The sequence below is a fragment of the Theobroma umbraticum genome, unplaced genomic scaffold (assembly GCF_002168275.2).
Source record: "Theobroma umbraticum cultivar Fairchild unplaced genomic scaffold, ASM216827v3 scaffold_130.0, whole genome shotgun sequence".
In the NCBI taxonomy this organism is placed as follows: Eukaryota; Viridiplantae; Streptophyta; class Magnoliopsida; order Malvales; family Malvaceae; genus Theobroma; species Theobroma umbraticum.
Window position 1 is genome coordinate 2227708 of NW_018397264.1, and position 18961 is coordinate 2246668.

Genomic DNA, 18961 nt, shown 5'->3' on the forward strand with positions numbered 1-18961 from the left:
AAGAGGAGTAGCTTAAGACGAAAGCATCCCTCTCTACTGACTTTCTCATATCACAAGGATGCTTCGATTTCCACCAATTGAGAAAAATAATTAAATCGAGAATTCCTCAGTTCAATTCTTCCTTTCCATCCCACGTAAAGGAAAGAAAAGATTTCAAACGTAAATTTAACCCTTTAACGATAACAACCATCAAGTTAAATTTGGAGTGTTCTGAAAAAGAAAACGACTATAGACGGAAGTAAAATCATGAAAAATTATGTAAGAAGGTACATATAACATATGGCACTTTCCTAGCTTCTTCCCACGACAGGACATATGCACTCAGCCCATTCATGGAGTCATAATGCCTTATGCTGTCAGCCAGCAAAGCATGTCGTTATCCTATCTATCTCTCCATCTCTGCACTATGTATTAATTGTACTCCAACTCTACTAATTGTCTCTCAGTGGCTTGCAACCTTCTTCTATATTGCTCTGCTTCTTCCAATCTGCCTTCTCTCCACAAAAGTGCCAGCTGACAAAAGAAAAAAGGACAAAAAATCTTCTGGTGGGGATGAAGCTTTTGCATGATTTTCATGTTCTAGAAATGAGCGAAACATTCCTACTTTAAATCAATGGAATGCACTCTGCTCAATCCTGATAAGCTCAACATATCAGAATCGTCTTTTTCTTTTCTCTTTTTTTTTTTTTTCACTTTTCTCTCTCCCAATGTGCTCCATAGACTATAGTTTATACCTTTTAGATGACTGTCATCAACTCTTATCTCTATCAATCAATCTTTAGAAGAAAAAGGTAATCACGGATCATTGAAAATAAATGCATTAGGGTCCAGGGGAGCTGAGAGATATACTTTTCTTCAGTGGAATATTCCATGCCTAAGCATCTTAATTTGGAACTCACTAGCTAATAAACTGTAGTGATTGGGAGGGAGTAAGCATCTTGAGTAAGGGTTACTCCAGTTTAATTCTTAAAAAATACGGTTCAGGAGGAACGTCGTTATTCAAAATTTAATTATGAATACACCAAATGGCAAGAAACAACCAAGAAACGTATGGTTTCTAAGGGCGGCCAACCTGTTGGTCAGGACCACACAAACTAGGATGAAAGGTAGTCAAAGATGGATCTATACTCTTTTGTCATGTCACCATGCACCGACACATTGCTACTTCTTTACTTTGTTTTTTTTTTTAAAAAAAAATGTCTTTTTATGTAGCCAAAAGATTCGATCTCATTATTACAGTAAATTAAGATTGGAGCACAAAGAGATGATAGCGCTATTCATACAGCAATGATAATTACCACATGGCATAAGAGCTAGCTAGCCTTCACGTAGTCCCAAACAAAAAGAAATAGAGAATCTCTTTGGCCAAATCGTGGAACATGTCTTTTCTTTTTTTGAAAAGCTTCCCTTAATTGATATAGTGAGTTGATGGAATCAAAAGGCCATCTGACCTGTAAACAAACGTTGAACATGTCATTGATATGAACACCAGCGATTCCTTTTTGAAGACAATCAAAAGCCGTCTCAATAAACAATATAAGCTCATTATTACTACACTATCATTTGCCCTATTTAATATGACCATAATTTACTAATTTAATTTGAAAGAATTTTTTGTAAATTAAAGTTTCAACAGTAATTTTGTAGATTTTATTTTCAGTAATCTTTCTGTATTATATACAATTAATTATATACAACAATTTTTCAATGTATTGGATAAAAATATTAGTTTATATTATATGAGATACCTTTAAAGAATGATTTTAGAGTGCTGGTTAACAAAACCGAATTTAAAATTAATCTTTGAATGAATTGGTAAATCCAACCTTAACTTAATCCAAAAAAATAATAATCAAATCATGTAAAACAAATTGTTAGGATACAACAGATGAAACGAGTAACTTTACAGGTTGAGGAATGGATTGGTGTTATAAATGTTAGTGAGCAATTAATTAATAATGCATTCCTTCCAACTTCCTACGGCTAGGGGGTGGATAAGATTTCCTTTCATTATAATAATTGCCTACTAGAAGCATTTTTGAGGCCTTTTGTCGAGCTCTAAACCCCATAAATAATGAACATGATGGAAGTTTACATGGAGGGGTTGGTGCAATGCACCTTCTAAATGAAACTTCTTTTTCCTGTTTATTGATTTATGTATATGGTTTCAGGAGGGGAAAAGGAAATAAAATAAAAAAACCAAAAGAATTGGCCATAGCCCAAGTGAAGCAGGTGAACCAGCTATTTGCAGCAGCTGGGAAGTCGTCATCATCATCATCATCAGCTTGCCTCTCACTCTCCCATTGGAAGCCTACAACTGACAAGTCAAAAGTTGACAGAGAGGGAAAGACAAAGAGAGAGAGAGTCCCCCCCAAGCCCACATGGAGAACAATTCCTTCTCCCATGGCAGCTACTTTGATATATTCCATGGAGTGTCCAACTCGTTATCCTACAAAAAGGGTCCCATCATGGCGAAATAAAGCCTCCAAATGCTCACAATGCTCCACCAGCAATAATGCATATTGTTTCTACTGAGTAATGTACGAGCGATGGCTCTCTTGCACTCTTTGTCCATCATCAGTTTATTATATTACAACGTAAAAAGGGGAAATGGATAAGTAGGGATCAAATGCGGGACAAAGTGCGATCGCTTCAACGGCATGGAAATTTTCCGCATCTCATATAAACATAAAATCAAGCTAATAATACATTTATTTTTTGGATATAGTAATTAAATAATCTAATACCTTTAACTTTAAGCTAATAATCAGATAAAGTCGCCATGTCTTTTGCTAGGCAATCATGAAAGTAGACATGTTTTTTCTTGTCACACAATAATTATGGAAAAAAACATTTTGAGGATTTTGCCTTGCAGTGTAGTGGCGCTTAGGCTAATGCAAAGGTCATTCTACAGAAAGATTCTCAGCTATGTTGGTCGGACTTTGGGTCTACTTATATGTACGCTCAAATGAATACACGTGTTTCTTTTTGGTAATATTTGAGAAAATTTAAAGTGAGAAGGGGGTTTGTAACATTTAGACTTTCATTTAAAAAAAAAAGAATAATAATTGTTAGTCATTTTTTAATTTTAAAATAAAATGGATATATTATTGTTCGGATATTAGATTTTATCATAAATTTGATTTTAAAAAAACTAAGTATGTTATATTATATATATTTCACTTTTATACACCTCTATGTTATATATTTTAATCTATCTAAGATTTCTATATATGTGCGTAACATAGTTTTGATTAATGGAATTTGCATCTACATGTAACTATAAAATTTGATTGAGAAAATAATATTAAATAATATAAAATTAAAATATTCAAAAAAATTTGACTTACGGTAAATTTATTCGCAATCGTAAAATTATAATTAAAAAATTGTTATTGTGATTACTTTCGATTTTACGTCTCTGTTGCAATTATTATGATGCCAAACTGGTCTATATGAGTTGGTTAGAATTCCCGATGACATTCTTGGTGGCTGGGTCCGAGTCCGATTTTGCTTGGGTTTTGCCAGAATTTGGGCTTTCCTGGCCCAAATTAACTTTTGGGTTGTAGAAACCCTTTCCATTTCCATTGTAGAGCCCAAAAGAGATTGGGCTATATCTCTCAACCATCTGTGAAAGCTAGCCCAAAACATTTGGGCTTCTAGGAATTCAAAAAAGAAGGGGAAAGAAATTGCAATACGAGTCGCACAATTCGCTTCTTCTCCGATCTCTGCGAGAAAAACTACTTGTGAAACAATATTTCAGCCTCCGCTTTCTTTTCTCGAACTTTCTCTTCTCCCATTTTTTAAATTCGTTTCAATCAAAATCTAAATCAAAATCGTATACTTCCGGGCCTCTTTTGGGTAAAAAAAGCTTTGTTCATCTAAAATAATTGGTTAAATCGAATTCTGATCGGCCATGGTACGTTCGCTCTTTACCCTCTTGTTTAATTTTCTTATCCAAATTTTATTTTACTATCAGTTGCATGAAAATTTTTCTTGTTAATTAAGCTGAATTATTGTCAAAAATTCAAATATATGTGGTTTTTCAATGCTAATTTGGATGTTTTAGCTTGTTTGTAAAAACGTTTAGGTAATTCTGTTTCTTCGGGTCGTTATTAATTTATTTGTTATTGGCAATGATATGGGAGTATTGATAACTCTTTCTGCTACATACCAAGATATGGATGTTACTGTCTTGGACATAACCTTTCAAGTTTCAAGTTAAAACGATCAGCTTCAACTTTTTACTAGCTTTTAGGATCAATATGCATTTGGGATTTTGGTTTTGCAAGCAACCAATGTCATTTGAAAGGATGGTCTACTAGGGTTGGACTCTTATTCTAGGTGGACTTAAAATCCGGATCCTTTCATGTATCAAGTTCAGGTTGCATCGCGCTTCAGTACCTCTATCTATTACTCTTTTTTCTTACTTTGATGTTTTAGGGCATAAACAGTTCATCATAGGATCCCGTAGCTTTTATCTTCTTGAACCATTGCTTTAGCATATTTTTGGCTGTGAGAGATTGGTGAGGAAATGAATTAAATTACTACATAGTATTTTTAACTTTATGTTTTTATTGATTTTATTTTTTAAGAATTTATCTCAATCACAAATGGGTCGAGTTACATTATGGTTTGCTCAGTTGGGGTGCTTAGATTTCCCAAAGAACCAAATTGAGGATTAAAATGAGTACCTTTTAGAATAATTATGTTAGTATAATTAGTGTACGGAGATAAAAAGAGATCATGCAACTCAAGTTCCTTGCTAGTTATAGCTGTAACATTCTGAAATTTAAAGTGATATGAATGTGAGAGAATGTTTTGTAATAAAATGTCGAGATATTTTTTCCAAGCTATGCTGTCTAAGTTGAGGAGATGTAAGCAATATTCCTTCTGATTCTTTGGCCTTATTCTACAAATTTGTGGATTGCTGATAAGGACTGGCCTGTTTGAACTTGAAATTGCTGGAAGGATAACATAGAGGTGAAAAGATCAAAAGACCTTACATTGAGCCATGAAATGCAACTTTTAGATTAAAGAATCTATTCTGGATTAATTTAAACTGTTTACAAGGTTTTATATAGTTTGCCATTAGCTTTGTTGAGCTGTCTTTTGGTTCTTTGGTTTTGGTTCAGTTTAGCGTTGTGCTAGTATCTAGATTTTAAGAATTCTCAGATTTAAAATGCTATTTCTTGCTTGATAAGACTATAGATCACAGAGAGAGAAGGTTGTAATGATGTATGTTGTCACACTTGCATTTTGTTTGAGACTCTTTTACTTTGACGGTATTATCATTCTTTTTCTCTTATCAATATATCCTGCTATGCAGGCTGCAAAGATTCTTGCCAACTTAATTGTAATGGGCTCTGGCATATTGGCTCGTGCTGTTGTTCAGGCATATCGTCAAGCACTTGCAAGTTAGTTCAATATTGCATTACTGTTATTTCATGTGTTTACTTTGCTTGAAAAGTAGGAGCTTGCTTTTATTGATTGTAATGAAGATATGGTCTTAAAAATAGTACAATTGTGCGCTATAATCTTTATATTAGACTCCACATATTGGGAAATAGCTTTGTTTGTTGTTGTGTATTTTGAACTGCACATTGACTTTCTTCAATCATAATGCCTCTTCTATTTGAAATTACGGCAGTTATGGCTCTTGCAGTAATAGAGTTTCGAGGTCAGAATAGTGAAAAGAGACAGGGAGCAACTAGTACAATATGCACCAAGAAAGAGCAGAAAGATAAAAAAGTCGATCCTGGGTTCTATAATTATTTACATTCAACCTAAACATATTTTGCATTCAGCTCCTTTTGCTGACCAGAAATTGGCTAAGAAAGTTTGAATCTCAAAGTTATGAAGGCTAAAGGCATTTCAGGGTTATCACAATTTGAAAATCGGATGAATAAATGTTTTTGAAGTTCTGTCTCTAATCAATTTATTCTTTTGTTTAATTCTGAGCAGAGGTTCTTGTAAAATTTTGGTTTTATGACTTTATGTTTATGCAGTCATGATAATGAGAGCTAATAATTAACTAAATTGGTGCTACTTGTTTTCTACATTTCATATGAATTTATATGGTTCACCAATTTTTCATGCCACCATGTGCCACTTTATATATGAATTCATATTGTCTCTCCCTTCTTTCTGACATATACTGATATACATCTTGTTTGGCAGTGAGCTAGATATTCTAGATGTTGATTTACTCATGGTAAAATCTTGTTGAAAGAAATCCCATGAAGAACATTGGTTTAGTTCCAGAATCGGCATTCTATTGTTAATTGTAACATAATAGCGGCACTGGTGCACCTATACTTAAATGATAAAAAGTCTGCAATTGTATGAGTTGATATCTCTGACTCTTGTGATTGGTTCTCTTCTTTTTAATTGCAACACTGTTACAAGCATGTTAGGGGAGAAATAACAACGGCAATACTATTATATTTATCTAGTGGTGGCTCTTGTGTTTACTTTATATGTGTCAATGTTCTGAGCAATAAGTTTATTACAGATGCTTCAAAATCTGGTGTTGCCCAGGAGACACTACAAAATGCTGCCCGCCGAGCTAGCAAAGTTATGACAGAGCAAGAGGCTAGGCAGATTCTTGGTGTAAGTGAGGAGAGTGCTTGGGAGGAGATAATGAAGGCTAGTACTTTTGGTGTATCTTTTTCGTTTTCTTTTTTTTTTGGGTCTCTGTTACTTTCATCTGGACAAGTTTTAAAACTTCTCCATTACGTTATTTCAGAAATATGACGTTTTATTTGAGAGGAATGCCAAGAACGGGAGCTTCTACCTTCAGTCGAAGGTTCATAAGGCTAAGGAGTGCTTAGAGGCAGCCCATCAAGGCAAAGGGGAGGGCACTCCTAGTTGAGAATTTTTCGAGGTTTGCTCAATGCACATAGAGACACCTGTTTGTATACTAATTCTAGTCTCTGAAGAATGGTCTAAAAGATTTAAATTGTATGCATCGGCTGTTCTATATTTCGCTGCTCCTGGGCTCAAACGTTTATTGAAATTTTGTATCATCGATGCTAAAGTAGTTGAGTGGTTGCAGAAAACTAAAGATTCTTAAATCATCTATGCCGGCAATGTATCTTTATCTAACTGTTTGCAGTTGTTGTGCTGCATGTTAGTTTAATACACAGCACAGATTAGTTGTAATACTAATAAAGAATGTGAGAAATTACTTGTTGGTATATAATAAGTTTCGTTTGATTTAAGTATTCATGCACCCAACTTTTTTCTTCCATAATTTACGAGTAGTCCTTGTGTTGATAATGAAACCATCATGATTATTGGACATGCAATCATCATCCCATTGCATTAAGCTGTCAAAGTAGTACAAGATTCCTACCCAAAAGTCACTTTGTCAGGGCTAAATGGAAAACAAAGTTAAAACAGATACCTAAAGATGTCGTCTGAAGTCAAACTTGCTACAGTTGGTAACTGTTCAAGGGCTGTGGTTAGCATATTAATCCTAGCTAGGTTTAGAATTTGCCTGCTTGTTTCTTTTGGGAAATTAAGAAAAGTTTTCTTTTAAGGGCAAAAGGAAAGAGAAAGACTTTATGCAGCTTTGCCCTCTTCATTATTATGGAACTCCTTTTTGTAGCCAATATTGAGACAATGAAATGCAAACACGACGGTGATTGCTCCCTAACCTTTGTCAGCTTTCTATGCTTTAGTAGCGTCTGTTTCATTCTTTGATCAATCCCTGCAGCAGAAACAAAATATTCCATGTCATATATTTTTCCTGTTTTCTTTTAGACAGAAGAATCTGAAAAGAAGGGCAGAAAGAAAGTGTAGGTTTGCATTCACTTCAAAACTTTGCCGGTGTGCGTACAGATTAGGGCCACCACTGAGAAGTTGGGTAGAAAGGGGCTTTCAAATTTCCCATTTGCATGTTTTCTCTAAAGAGATAAACGTTACATTCTTATAGCAAAATTATTTTTATAAAAATTATTTTTTATTATATTAAATTAAATTTTTATATTTTTATATTAAATTAAATAAAATATTATAAATAATAATTAATTAATTATTATTTAGTTATTTAATGTACGTAATATTAACATGATATATTAACATATCATAATAAATAATGAAAGAACATAATGTTATGGTATTTTTACTTTTCATATGAGTGTCATGTTAGTATTATATGATATGGTTATAATAAATGATAACGCGATATAATGATATGATATTTTTACTCTTCGTATAGGTGTCATGTTAATATCATGTGATCACAACAAATGATGTGATATAATAATATGATATTTTTACTCTTTACATGGTATCATGTTAGTATTATATGATCTAAAATGATAAAATGATATTTTTACTAATAATGATTAGTCAATTTTTAATTACAAAAATTTATTTGACTTAAAATAAAAAAATAAAAATTTTATTTAACATAATAAAAGAAGAAAAATTTATTTAAAACTTTTTAAATAATTGAAAAATTTTCAAATATTATGATATCAAAATTATTTGCCAGTTTACAAAATAATATTAAATTTTAAATTAACTTTGTATCGATTTAATTTTTTTGACTCTTTCTAAAATAAAGTGAATTATTAAAATTTTTTGACAAAAGATATTTGGAGAATACAAATTTCTTTCTCCTTAATGTTCCAAAGTTATACTTATAAACAGTAATTTAATAAATATTTTAAAAAATTGACAGATACGTATATTGACTTGTAATCTGTTCTCTTTTCAATTTTTTTTTTTCATTTAATTATAAGAGGATGCTAGGAATTAGACCAGTAAGCCAACCTTCGATCGACCTACTTATTTTCCTCCCGTCTATTCCTTCTACTCTTTTACTCCCTAACAAATTCTATATTGCAAAGGCACAACTAGTCAAATACTAACCAAAGGTCAACAATAGCTCTCCATTCACAAAAATACAAAACAAAACTCAAAATATAAAGTTACCATTAAATCCAAATAGTTTCATATTTATGGTTAGATTTCAATTACCTGATAACGATATAAAGTCGGAATTAATGCTCTGAATTTTCTTTACAGCCTCTGGTGGTGGTAGGCGGAGGCATATTATTAACAAGGAAAGAAGTGAGGTCGCATTATAAGGGGATGTATAGGCTTCACTCTAATTCAAGTAAACTACGCCTTTTTTTAATAATAGAAAGGCATTCAAAAGAACTTGTAGCCAAGTCTAGGGTTCACTAATTATGCACCTGTCGTCTATTAATGCCTTCCTTCACAACATTGATCTTCCCTTTTTTAATTAGAAAAATTGATACATGTCTTTATTGTCAAGGATCATACAAATTTATAAACCCACGAGTGTTTCCGTTTCTCTAAAAATTTGAAAGCATAACGATATCTTAAATTTTATCTTTTTAATTTAAAAATAAATAATAATCCTTTGATGAAGTATTCATATATATATATATAAACTTTTGCACATTAATTTAAAAGATTAATATTTATTATCATATCAGTCACATGAATATTTATATTTTTCTTTATTTACAAAATTCCGAACGAAGTAAAATCAAATTCTAATGGAAATGATTCCATACAGATGTAACATATAAATTTCATTATTATTTATTTATTTTTTAATTAATAATTTAAAACAAGTAAGGGTGGATTAATGATAATGACGGGTGGGGAAAGAGATTAAAGTGACGAAAAAGCACTCTAAAGCAACTTCCCACTATTATTACAACCTTTCTTCGGGTCATGAGATCCATGAATAAATAATATATAAATAAAAAAAGTTTAATAAGTTAAAATATATAAAAAGAAAAAACAATCCCTCAATTTTCTGCGTGTAAGTTGCGCTGTCTTTTTTATTCCATTTTTTACTTTTCTAAACCCCCGAAAATAAAGAGAGAAAAAAAAAGGAAAAAAAAAAAAAAACACTGCAATACAAACCAAACCAAAACAAAGGTTCTTTCTCTCTCTCTCTCTCTCTTGCTGGTTTGTTAGCGTAATATTTCTTCAAGCACCAAATTTTGCATCGATTTCTTGGGAGAGAGCTCATAGCGCTATTCCTCTCCTTTTCTTTGTTTTTTTTCTCTCTAACAGCGACGATCGATTTCAAAAATTGAAAATCTTTGCCGTTCGGATCTGCGCTTTGAATTTTGATTCGATCAGGTTCAGGTTCCAATCTTTGTTTGGTTTCATCCTCTGTCTTTTTCTCTCTATCAATCAGATCTGATACGTTTTGTTATTTTTTTTAATTTGGAATCTCGTTGGATTTCTCATTTTGTAGATCTAATTTTCATTTCTCAAAATTTAGCTCCATTTGACCTCGTTTTGATTATTTTCCCTGTTTTTTGTTTTAATACGTAATTGTTGTAAACAAAATTACTCTTTTTGATTGAATGGTTAGAGATTTGTTTCTTATTCTCGTAAATGACATGTATATGTGTTTATGGATGTTCTTCCTGCCAAGACTCAATCGTACGATTTGAAGATATAGAGATCTATCGAAATATTTCTCGAAAGTTATAGGATTTTGATCCCAATTAGCTTCTTTTAATGATTAAATTAAATTTCTTCACCAGTTTATGCATTAAATATTTAAATCTGAATTTCGTGTAATTCTAGTTATATGCAAATTTAATTTCATTATATTGGCTGCAGATGATCATTATTTTTTCTTTTGAATTCTTTGACTTTTCTTGGTAACATTCAAGCTTTATCTGTTTCAGCTGAATATGTTTGGATGCATTTAATTTTTTCCTTTGTGCTGTCTTAAACCGGTTCAAGATCTAACCTTTCCTTATTTTCCTTTGATGTGACAGGGCTGCTTCATTCTGAACGCAAGCAACCATGAAGAAGGCCATCGGTCAAACTGTTAGAGACCTGTAAGTGTATTACTAGATACTAATTCCCCTATACCCTCATTGAATTTGTTTTGTATATTTAATAGTATAAAACAATCTCTTGTTAGCAAAATTATTCTAAAAAGACGATGATTGAAATTTTGATTGTTTTTATGCAATTTGTTTTATTCCCGCACCTTGGTGTTTGCTATTACCAGCAGCTAAATGATTTTCTTCTTTGCTGTTGCAGCAAGAGAGAGGTTAATAAGAAGGTGCTTAAAGTTCCTGGAATAGAACAGAAGGTAAGAATATATTTAGAAAATTCACTGCTCATTTGAGTGCATACAAGTGGATTGTTTCATACGTGTTAGATCCATTGTCAGTAGTGGCTAGGAGAATCATGTTGTTTTGGCTGACGGGATCTAATAAACTGTCTAAACATCTTTCTGATTGAGGTGATATGTGAGATATTAAACTACCAGTGATTCTGACTTTGATCCACATTTTAGTTGCAAAAATTGAGGGCCTTTTAATATTATTTATTAAGGTGCTATTGTGATTCTATAATGTTGCATATCCCTGTAATGGCATAGAATTGGAGAGGCCAACAGAGGAAGAAATAGCAGTGCTTAGGGAGGCTGAGTTTTGTGGAAGGTGAAGAAATGGTATGATAAATGAAGTCCAGCATGTGCACATATGCAAATGGAGAATTCTTTGGGCCAGTTGTGAATGGATAATGTTGTTTGTCTGCATTATGGAAAGCAGAAAGGTGTTGATAAGGGGACAAAAATGCTCTTGTTTTCACAAAAACTGGGGAGGAAAAGTGCCAGAACTAAATTAAAGTTAATGAAGTCTTTGAATTAGTAGCTTGATGGGATATTTGTTTTATAAGAGCGGTGGTTTCCTACTGGTAAGATGGCTACATAGAAATGTGTCAACCATGCGCTATAAGGTATGGAGTTGGACTAATAAAGTTTCGACAATTGGCTAATTTGGTTTGGAAGAAGAGTTTGCTAATCTCAACTGTTGAGCATCCTGTGGTGTGTCCTGTCTGTTACAGCTAGTTTGAGCCTTCGAGTGAAAGTTTGGGAGCTCTTACGGACAGGGTACTAAAAGGATTGATTCTTACATTTGCTGAAGGGTCCCAACTTTTGCCGTGTAAATATCTTCTCAAGTTGGATTAAGAGCCATTGATGCTGATTGAACTGAATCTTGATTGCATAAAGCGGTTCCAAAATTTTTTCCTTTTAGTTTTTCTACTTTTGGCAGGGGAGGGGATTGCCATTATTGAATTCTTGAACACCAACTAGCACTATGCAACAACTGCATAGTAACAATACTACTTGTAATACTATTATAAAATTTATTTATCTGCATGAAACAATATTCTTTTCTGTTCCTTTTGTCTTTCAGGTTCTTGATGCTACTAGCAATGAGCCCTGGGGTCCTCATGGATCACTTCTTGCAGATATTGCAATGGCTACAAGAAACTAGTAAGCTTGAGAGAAATTGTGCATTATTGTTATCATTTATTTGTTACAGGAGAATTCATTTATAAAATATCCATGCAGTCATGAATACCAGATGATCATGGCAGTAATCTGGAAACGTGTAAATGACACTGGAAAGAATTGGCGACATGTCTACAAGGTCTGCATTATGTTGAGGGATTAGTTGCATTACTTGTGTTCTCAATCTGTTCTCTCTGTTCCTTTACAAATTTTGTGGAGCTGTTCAAATTTATCCTTTCTCTAAATCTCCATCTTAACATTTCAATGTCCTTTTGTTGTCACGTAGTACATCGTTTTGGTACTATATTTTACTTTTGCTGCATTTTCTCTGCATATATTTACTCTCCTCCATTTTACCGCTACATTAATTGTACCAATGAACTAAGGTATGTGTCTTATTGAGCTCCAGGCTCTGACTGTTCTGGAGTATCTTGTTGCCCATGGATCGGAGCGTGTCATAGATGACATAAGAGAACATGCGTATCAAATATCGGTAATTGCTGTTTTTTTATGCTATTTGACAACTTGTCATGCAGTGTTGATGATACAATCTGCAGCTCACTGTATTTAAATTCTGTGGTCTAATAAAATATTTCTTCTCATGTTACAGACTTTGTCTGATTTTCAATATATTGATTCCAGTGGAAGGGACCAGGGTAACAATGTCCGAAAAAAATCTCAGAGCCTAGTGATCTTAGTAAATGATAAAGAAAGAATAATTGAAGTAAGACAAAAGGCTGCAGCTAACAGGGACAAGTGAGTCAGCTGAAATGCCTTCATGTTTTAATCTCCTTGCTGTGTTCAACTGTCCTTTCTAATAAGTGTTTCATATCACCAGCATTGGCAAAATTTATACTTAATTTTGATTCTATGCAGTTTTCAACATCATATGTAGATGAGCATGCATACTTTCAACTTGATTTCAGCTTGTCAATTACATGCGTGCGTGAGCATGTACATATACACATGCACTTTCCTTTACACTTGGTCAGAGGCATATTTTTTGTGTTATGAAATGGAATAGCTTGTTCCATTGTTTGGTTAGAAAAGTCCAAGTTGTTATTTGGTATATGTTGTGCACATAGCAGTTGAGAGACATCCATGTCTAGGGCATGTCAGTTTTGGTTGGAGGCATCTTTAATATAAAAAGTCTTGTCTTGAGATTAATTACAACTGTTTTTTCCTCCTAAGGTGCTGGTGTATTTACACTGTTCTTGCCATGAATAGGATTCTCTTAGGATTTTTCTTGTTCATCCTTTCACCAGTGGACATCAGATTTTTACTCTTTTATAACAAATCTAGTGTCTTATGGCAGGTTTATGTCTATTGGGCATCTTTCTGATATGTAGCATTGTGGACTATATCTGTCTTCCATTTATAATTTTGAATCTATTTTCTGCAGCTGTGGTCCTATATCCCTATTCTAATAGATAATATAGCTGAAATATGGTGTGAAAATTATCTATAAATAAGTATATATTATATAATATATAATATTGTACCATTTTCTATTTGAGTTCCATTGCTGTTAAGTTCTGATTACATTTCTTGCTCATGATCACTTGACTGCACTTTTCTTGTCCCATAGGTAATGTGTTCATATATTTTGCCTCTGAAATTCCCTTTGGATATGAGAATATAATTGAATGGAAATGTAGAATTCTTCCATAATGTCTAACTGTTTGTTCTACAGGTTTCGAAACACATCAACAGGTGGAATGTATAGGCCAGGTTCAGGGGGATACGGTGACAGATATGATTATGATCGTTATGGAAGGGAAGATGATCAAAATGGTCATGGAAGAGACAGGGAATATGGCTATAGAGATGATGATCGGTATGGCAGATATGGGGATTCAAACAGTCGTGATGGAGATCGTTATGGCAGGGACTATGAAGACCGCTATAGCAGAGATGGTTATAGGGATGATGACTACAGAGGTAGAAGTAGAAGCGTTGATGATTATCAGTATGGCACAAGAAGCAGGAGCTCTGATAGAGACCGTGCTGTTGATGACGATGGTGCATCATCTCGGTATGTTTACTTTTGAGCCCTTTATTACTATGTTCTTTTTGAGCAACATATTAATATTGTTCATCCATTTTTTTAACCTTGTCTCCTTGATTTGTTTGTTGGAACGTTTTATACTTTTTTTTTTTTGGATATTATGAAACATCACCTAATGGAAGGTGTGAATATTTATAGGTACTTTTCCACTAGATTGGAAACTTAAATGGTGCATTTACATCATAACTTTCCATGGAACTTTTTTACCACCATGAGCTTTAGGGTGTCAGTTTGCTGAGTGAAATGTCCAGATTTTGTAGTTGTTTTGCTACTACCCTTTGAATTTTAAGCATGTTGCTCATACCTTCATGGGATGCTTGACTTTGAGAATGTAATTAGCATGATCATCTTCTCTGCAGGGGCAGCGGTGCTAGAGGTGATGAACATTCTCAGGATGAAAGGTAACCCTGATTGGTTGCATTCTCAACTTGTGTTAGTTGATCAGTTGTTATTAGACAAGAATTATTTCTTTCTTGTTACTAAAACTTTTCTGAAAATCATATTTGTGCAGGCGGCTTGAGCGGAAGTTTTCTGAACAAAATATTGGTGCTCCTCCTAGTTATGAAGAAGCAGTTAGTGAATCTCGGAGTCCTGTCCATAGTGAAAGGTATTGTTTTATTCCTTAAATTTTCAGTGGCATGTTGCTTTAAGTTGTGTTTTTCTAGTTGGTGCATACTGAAAAGATCTTTGATGATAGGGATGGAGAAACTTCAGTAGCAGCTGCTCCTAGAGCTTCATCTCCTCCTGCTAGCAACAATCCTAACCAAGCAGCCTCTGATTTTGGTAATTCAATGTCTCCTCCAAATCAAGTGGTGGAGGCTTTTGATGAATTTGATCCACGTGGGTCAGTGTCAGGTACGAATTTCCTTTATAAATTCCATGCTTTGGATGCTTTCAATGCCATTGTCTGGGTGATCATAGTTGTCTTTTATAAGGAATATGGTGCCCTTATTACTTGTCCGATATGAAAATTAGTTGATGCGGTGGTCTCTTTTGACTTGAACAATCACCCTGCAAAATGTAAATTTTTAAGTCATCCAAATATTGAGTTTGATATGCACTGTTGCTTCACATTCCATTTCATTTATTTGTTTCACATGGTAGGTTTTAGTGTATTCTTTTTATCTATAAAATTTATCACATGTTTCTTGCGGAATAGATTTTATCATTTATATATTGATAGTCATTTCCAGGAGCCAAACTTTGCAGTGTGGTTATATACTAGCAATGACTTTAAATTATTGTACCTAACATTATTGGTCAGTCAGCCTTAAAACAGAAAGGTCTGTTTCAGCGACTTTTTTTAATTTTTGCTTTTTGCTCGCTTTCAATGATTACTGGTATCATCTATATAACTGATTGGAGTTTCATGTGATTGTGTGGAATAAAACTCCTAGTTTTGAGGAGCTTAGATTGGATTCTTGTTGATGCTATTATTGTTTATCCATTATGACTGGAACTCATTTTTCATCTTTTGCTGCATCTATTAAAGCTGCCCCTACAACTGCTCCTGCTGCTACAGCCACTCCTGCTACTGCTGTTCCCACTGCTACGATGAGTGCTGAAATAGACTTACTTGGCGTGCTTTCAGATTCATTGGCCATTGTGCCAACCACACCTGCCACCCCTTCTGGTGAGGCAGATGCCCTTGAAAACTCTGGTGCTATACCCACCTTTGCTGCTAATCAGGTAGACATTATTTGTTTAATTGAGGGACTTTTTATAGTCCATATTCCTTGATTCATGTACATGGATTTCATTGCACCTGTTTACAATATGCCTATGGATGGCACCATGAATGTGGATACACTGTTCTAATGTTGCCTTATGTGTTTTCATTTGTTTTAAGTATGTTTAAAAATTTATGTAAAACGGCATGGATAGTTAAGATGAAGCAATTTTGTGGAACGACTGAGTTCACTCTGTGTACTTAATGTAGAAACGGTAACATGAAATGTTTTATGGTGAATTTCAAAAAATATATAGGTAAAATATTTTTTAGTGTTGCATTATTGAATGTTCCTTGGTGTTAATTTTTTTACTAACTGATTATAAGTGTAATCATCTGTCTTCTTTAGCTTTATTTCCTCCCCCCCCCCCTCCTCCTCCACCCATCTCTCTCTCTCTCTTTTACCCCTCTGAAATTTGTCTTTAATTAATTTGTTGCCGTAATTCTATTGTTATGGAATAAGTTAGTTTTGTCCTTGATTCAGGGCTTTGATGATCCATTTGGTGATGGTCCTTTTAAAGCTTTACCTTCAACTGATGCTTCCCCAGCTCAGCAACAAACTTCAACTTCCATGCCTACTTTCCAGCCTACCATGAACCAAAATGTAGAAATTCCTCAGCCACCTTCTGTGAATCCTGAGACAGTTGCAGACTTCAACTTCGGGATTCATTTTCTGCCAATGCTTACTCTCCACCCACTGTCTCCAGTGTTCAATCTCCAGTAAACTCCCGTTTTTGCCTCAAGAACAGTCAACTCCAAATCGGAAAGTGATATATTGGCAGATATCCTTCCACCGTCTGAACATACGGATGGCGTAGCGTCACAGGCAGACTTTTCAGCACCAACTAGTCATTCAGTGCCACCAGTTGCTACATATGGCCAATCAACACAGCCAGGGTTGGCTAATATCTACAGCCAACCTGGACAGCCAAGTGCTAATCCTTATGGTCAACCTGGACAGCCAAGTGCTAATCCCTATGGCCAATCTGTGCAGCCAAGCGCCAATCCATATGGCCAATCTGCACAGCCAAATGCTAGTCTGTATGGCCAATCTGCACAGCCAAATGCTAATCCATATGGCCAACCTGCACAACCAAGTGCTAATACCTATGGCCAACCTGTACAACCCAGTGCTAATCCTTATGGCCAACCCACACAACCAAGTTCAAATAATACATATGGTGATTTTAACCAACAGACAGTGTCTATGCCCCTCAAAGTCCAGGATCTGCTGCACTGAGCAGGAATGGGAGCTTCATCTCTCAGACAGGTTCTAACATTCCTGTCAGTTCACACATGGCTGCCCAACCTCAAAACCCTGCTGGACCCGCTGCACAGTTTAACACTGGAAATTTCCTTTCACAGCAGGGTTCAGTCGTGCCAGTTACTTCACAGATAGCTCAACAAGCCACAAATGCACCAGTTGCACAAAATAACAATGATGTCCTAGGTGGCTTATTCTCACAACCAGGATTAAACACTTCAGTGGTACCACAGACGGGTAGTCCCTCTTCAACAGGAGCACTTGCTATAGTTCCGCAACCATCAAAGGACAAATTTGAGCCTAAGTCAGCAGTTTGGGCTGATACATTGAGTAGAGGACTGGTCAATTTGAATATATCTGGACGTAAGTACTCACTTTTCCCCTAGTAAAAAATGTCATGAAGTCTGTCCCTTTTCGACAAGAATTAACTTTATTTTATTTTCTGTACACAGCTAAAATAAACCCATTGGCTGATATTGGAATTGACTTTGATGCTATCAATCGGAAGGAAAAGAGGATGGAAAAGCCTGCTCCGACTGCAGTGACGTCTACTGTCACCATGGGTAAAGCTATGGGATCTGGGTCTGGGATTGGTCGTGCTGGTGCTGGCGCTCTCAGACTCCCACCAAATCCTATGATGGGTTCTGGCATGGGTATGGGTATGGGTATGGGTATGGGGATGGGGTGGGGGTGGGGATGGGGATGGGATGGGAATGGGAATGAGCGGTGGTCCTGTTGGTGGCATGAGCGTGGGGTTATGGTGGTATGAATCAACAACCTATGGGCATGGGAATGGGGATGAACAACATGGGCATGAATCCAGGCATGGGGATGAATATGGGAATGGGCAAGGAGTCCAAATGCAACCCCAAACTGGAATGCCTGGCAGTTATAACCCTATGATGGGTTCAGGGGGCTATTCTCAACAGCCATATGGTGGTGGTTACCGATGAGATTTGAGTTGCCTCCCCATAAAAATGAGGGAAGTTATTGTATGCTTCTCATATACAGAGTAAAAGAGATTGGAATAGCAAACCCGGTGTCCTCGTCGAATCCCTGAGTCAAAGATGTAATTTTGTAGTCACAATTCTCTTGGCAGTGGCCTGACGCCACCCCATGTTTATTCATTTCTATTATTTCTCATTCTTGCTTAAGCTATTGCACACATTTGGCGCCTCGGGAGTCTTTTGGTTCATTGCTGGTTTGAGCTGTTGTGAAATTGTGTAGCAGTGAGGACGACCTTTCTCAGGTTGCCATTTTCTCATTCGTCCATATAATATATACATATTTTTTCCATCTGTTTTGAGTATTTGTATTATGTCTGGCTACCCTATGAAACAATAAATCTAATCATTCATTTTTTTTCCCATCATTTCGTTTAACGTCAGCAACAGTAGTAATTTCAGTATATTCACAAGGAAGAGGCAAAGGGGTGAACCAGCTGGACATTTTTATCAACATTACCTGTGGCAAAAAGCAAGTTTAATTATGAATGTGATCCAAACCTGGTAATCACAAGTTTGATAGGCTAAGAAGTTTTATATTTTAAGCATCGAAGTTAGCAAGGCATTTCTTGGT

General features: G+C 35.0%; 3 protein-coding genes across 3 annotated transcripts in view; all 3 read left to right on the forward strand.

Moving 5' to 3' along the window:
* The window catches only part of LOC110421381 (Proline-rich extensin-like family protein), a gene marked incomplete at its 5' end in the record, with an annotated part of 4497 nt that extends 1962 nt beyond the window's left edge, over positions 1–2535 (forward strand). Inside the window, one exon of the mRNA XM_021434973.1 lies at positions 2172–2535. Within this exon, the coding sequence (XP_021290648.1) occupies positions 2172–2535 (364 nt within the window). The remainder of the gene's footprint in view (positions 1–2171) is intronic.
* A 1175-nt stretch (positions 2536–3710) lies between these two features.
* On the forward strand, positions 3711–7226 carry TXR1 (Protein Transporter, Pam16). Its single transcript, XM_021435586.2, has 4 exons — positions 3711–3919; positions 5330–5417; positions 6515–6648; positions 6749–7226. The coding sequence occupies exons 1-4, from the start codon at positions 3917–3919 to the stop codon at positions 6872–6874; spliced, it is 351 nt and encodes a 116-aa protein (XP_021291261.1). The 5' UTR covers positions 3711–3916; the 3' UTR covers positions 6875–7226.
* A 2710-nt stretch (positions 7227–9936) lies between these two features.
* LOC110421861 (ENTH/VHS family protein) lies at positions 9937–18692 on the forward strand. Its single transcript, XM_089784402.1, is given in 19 exon segments — positions 9937–10137; positions 10791–10853; positions 11062–11113; positions 12225–12304; positions 12383–12461; positions 12732–12815; positions 12933–13078; positions 14016–14357; positions 14750–14791; positions 14902–14997; positions 15088–15245; positions 15883–16079; positions 16604–16781; positions 16784–16871; positions 16873–17324; positions 17327–17746; positions 17836–18107; positions 18155–18230; positions 18233–18692. Coding segments are annotated over 18 exon segments (2901 nt in total). The 5' UTR covers positions 9937–10137; positions 10791–10818; the 3' UTR covers positions 18337–18692.
* Positions 18693–18961: the final 269 nt, after the last annotated feature.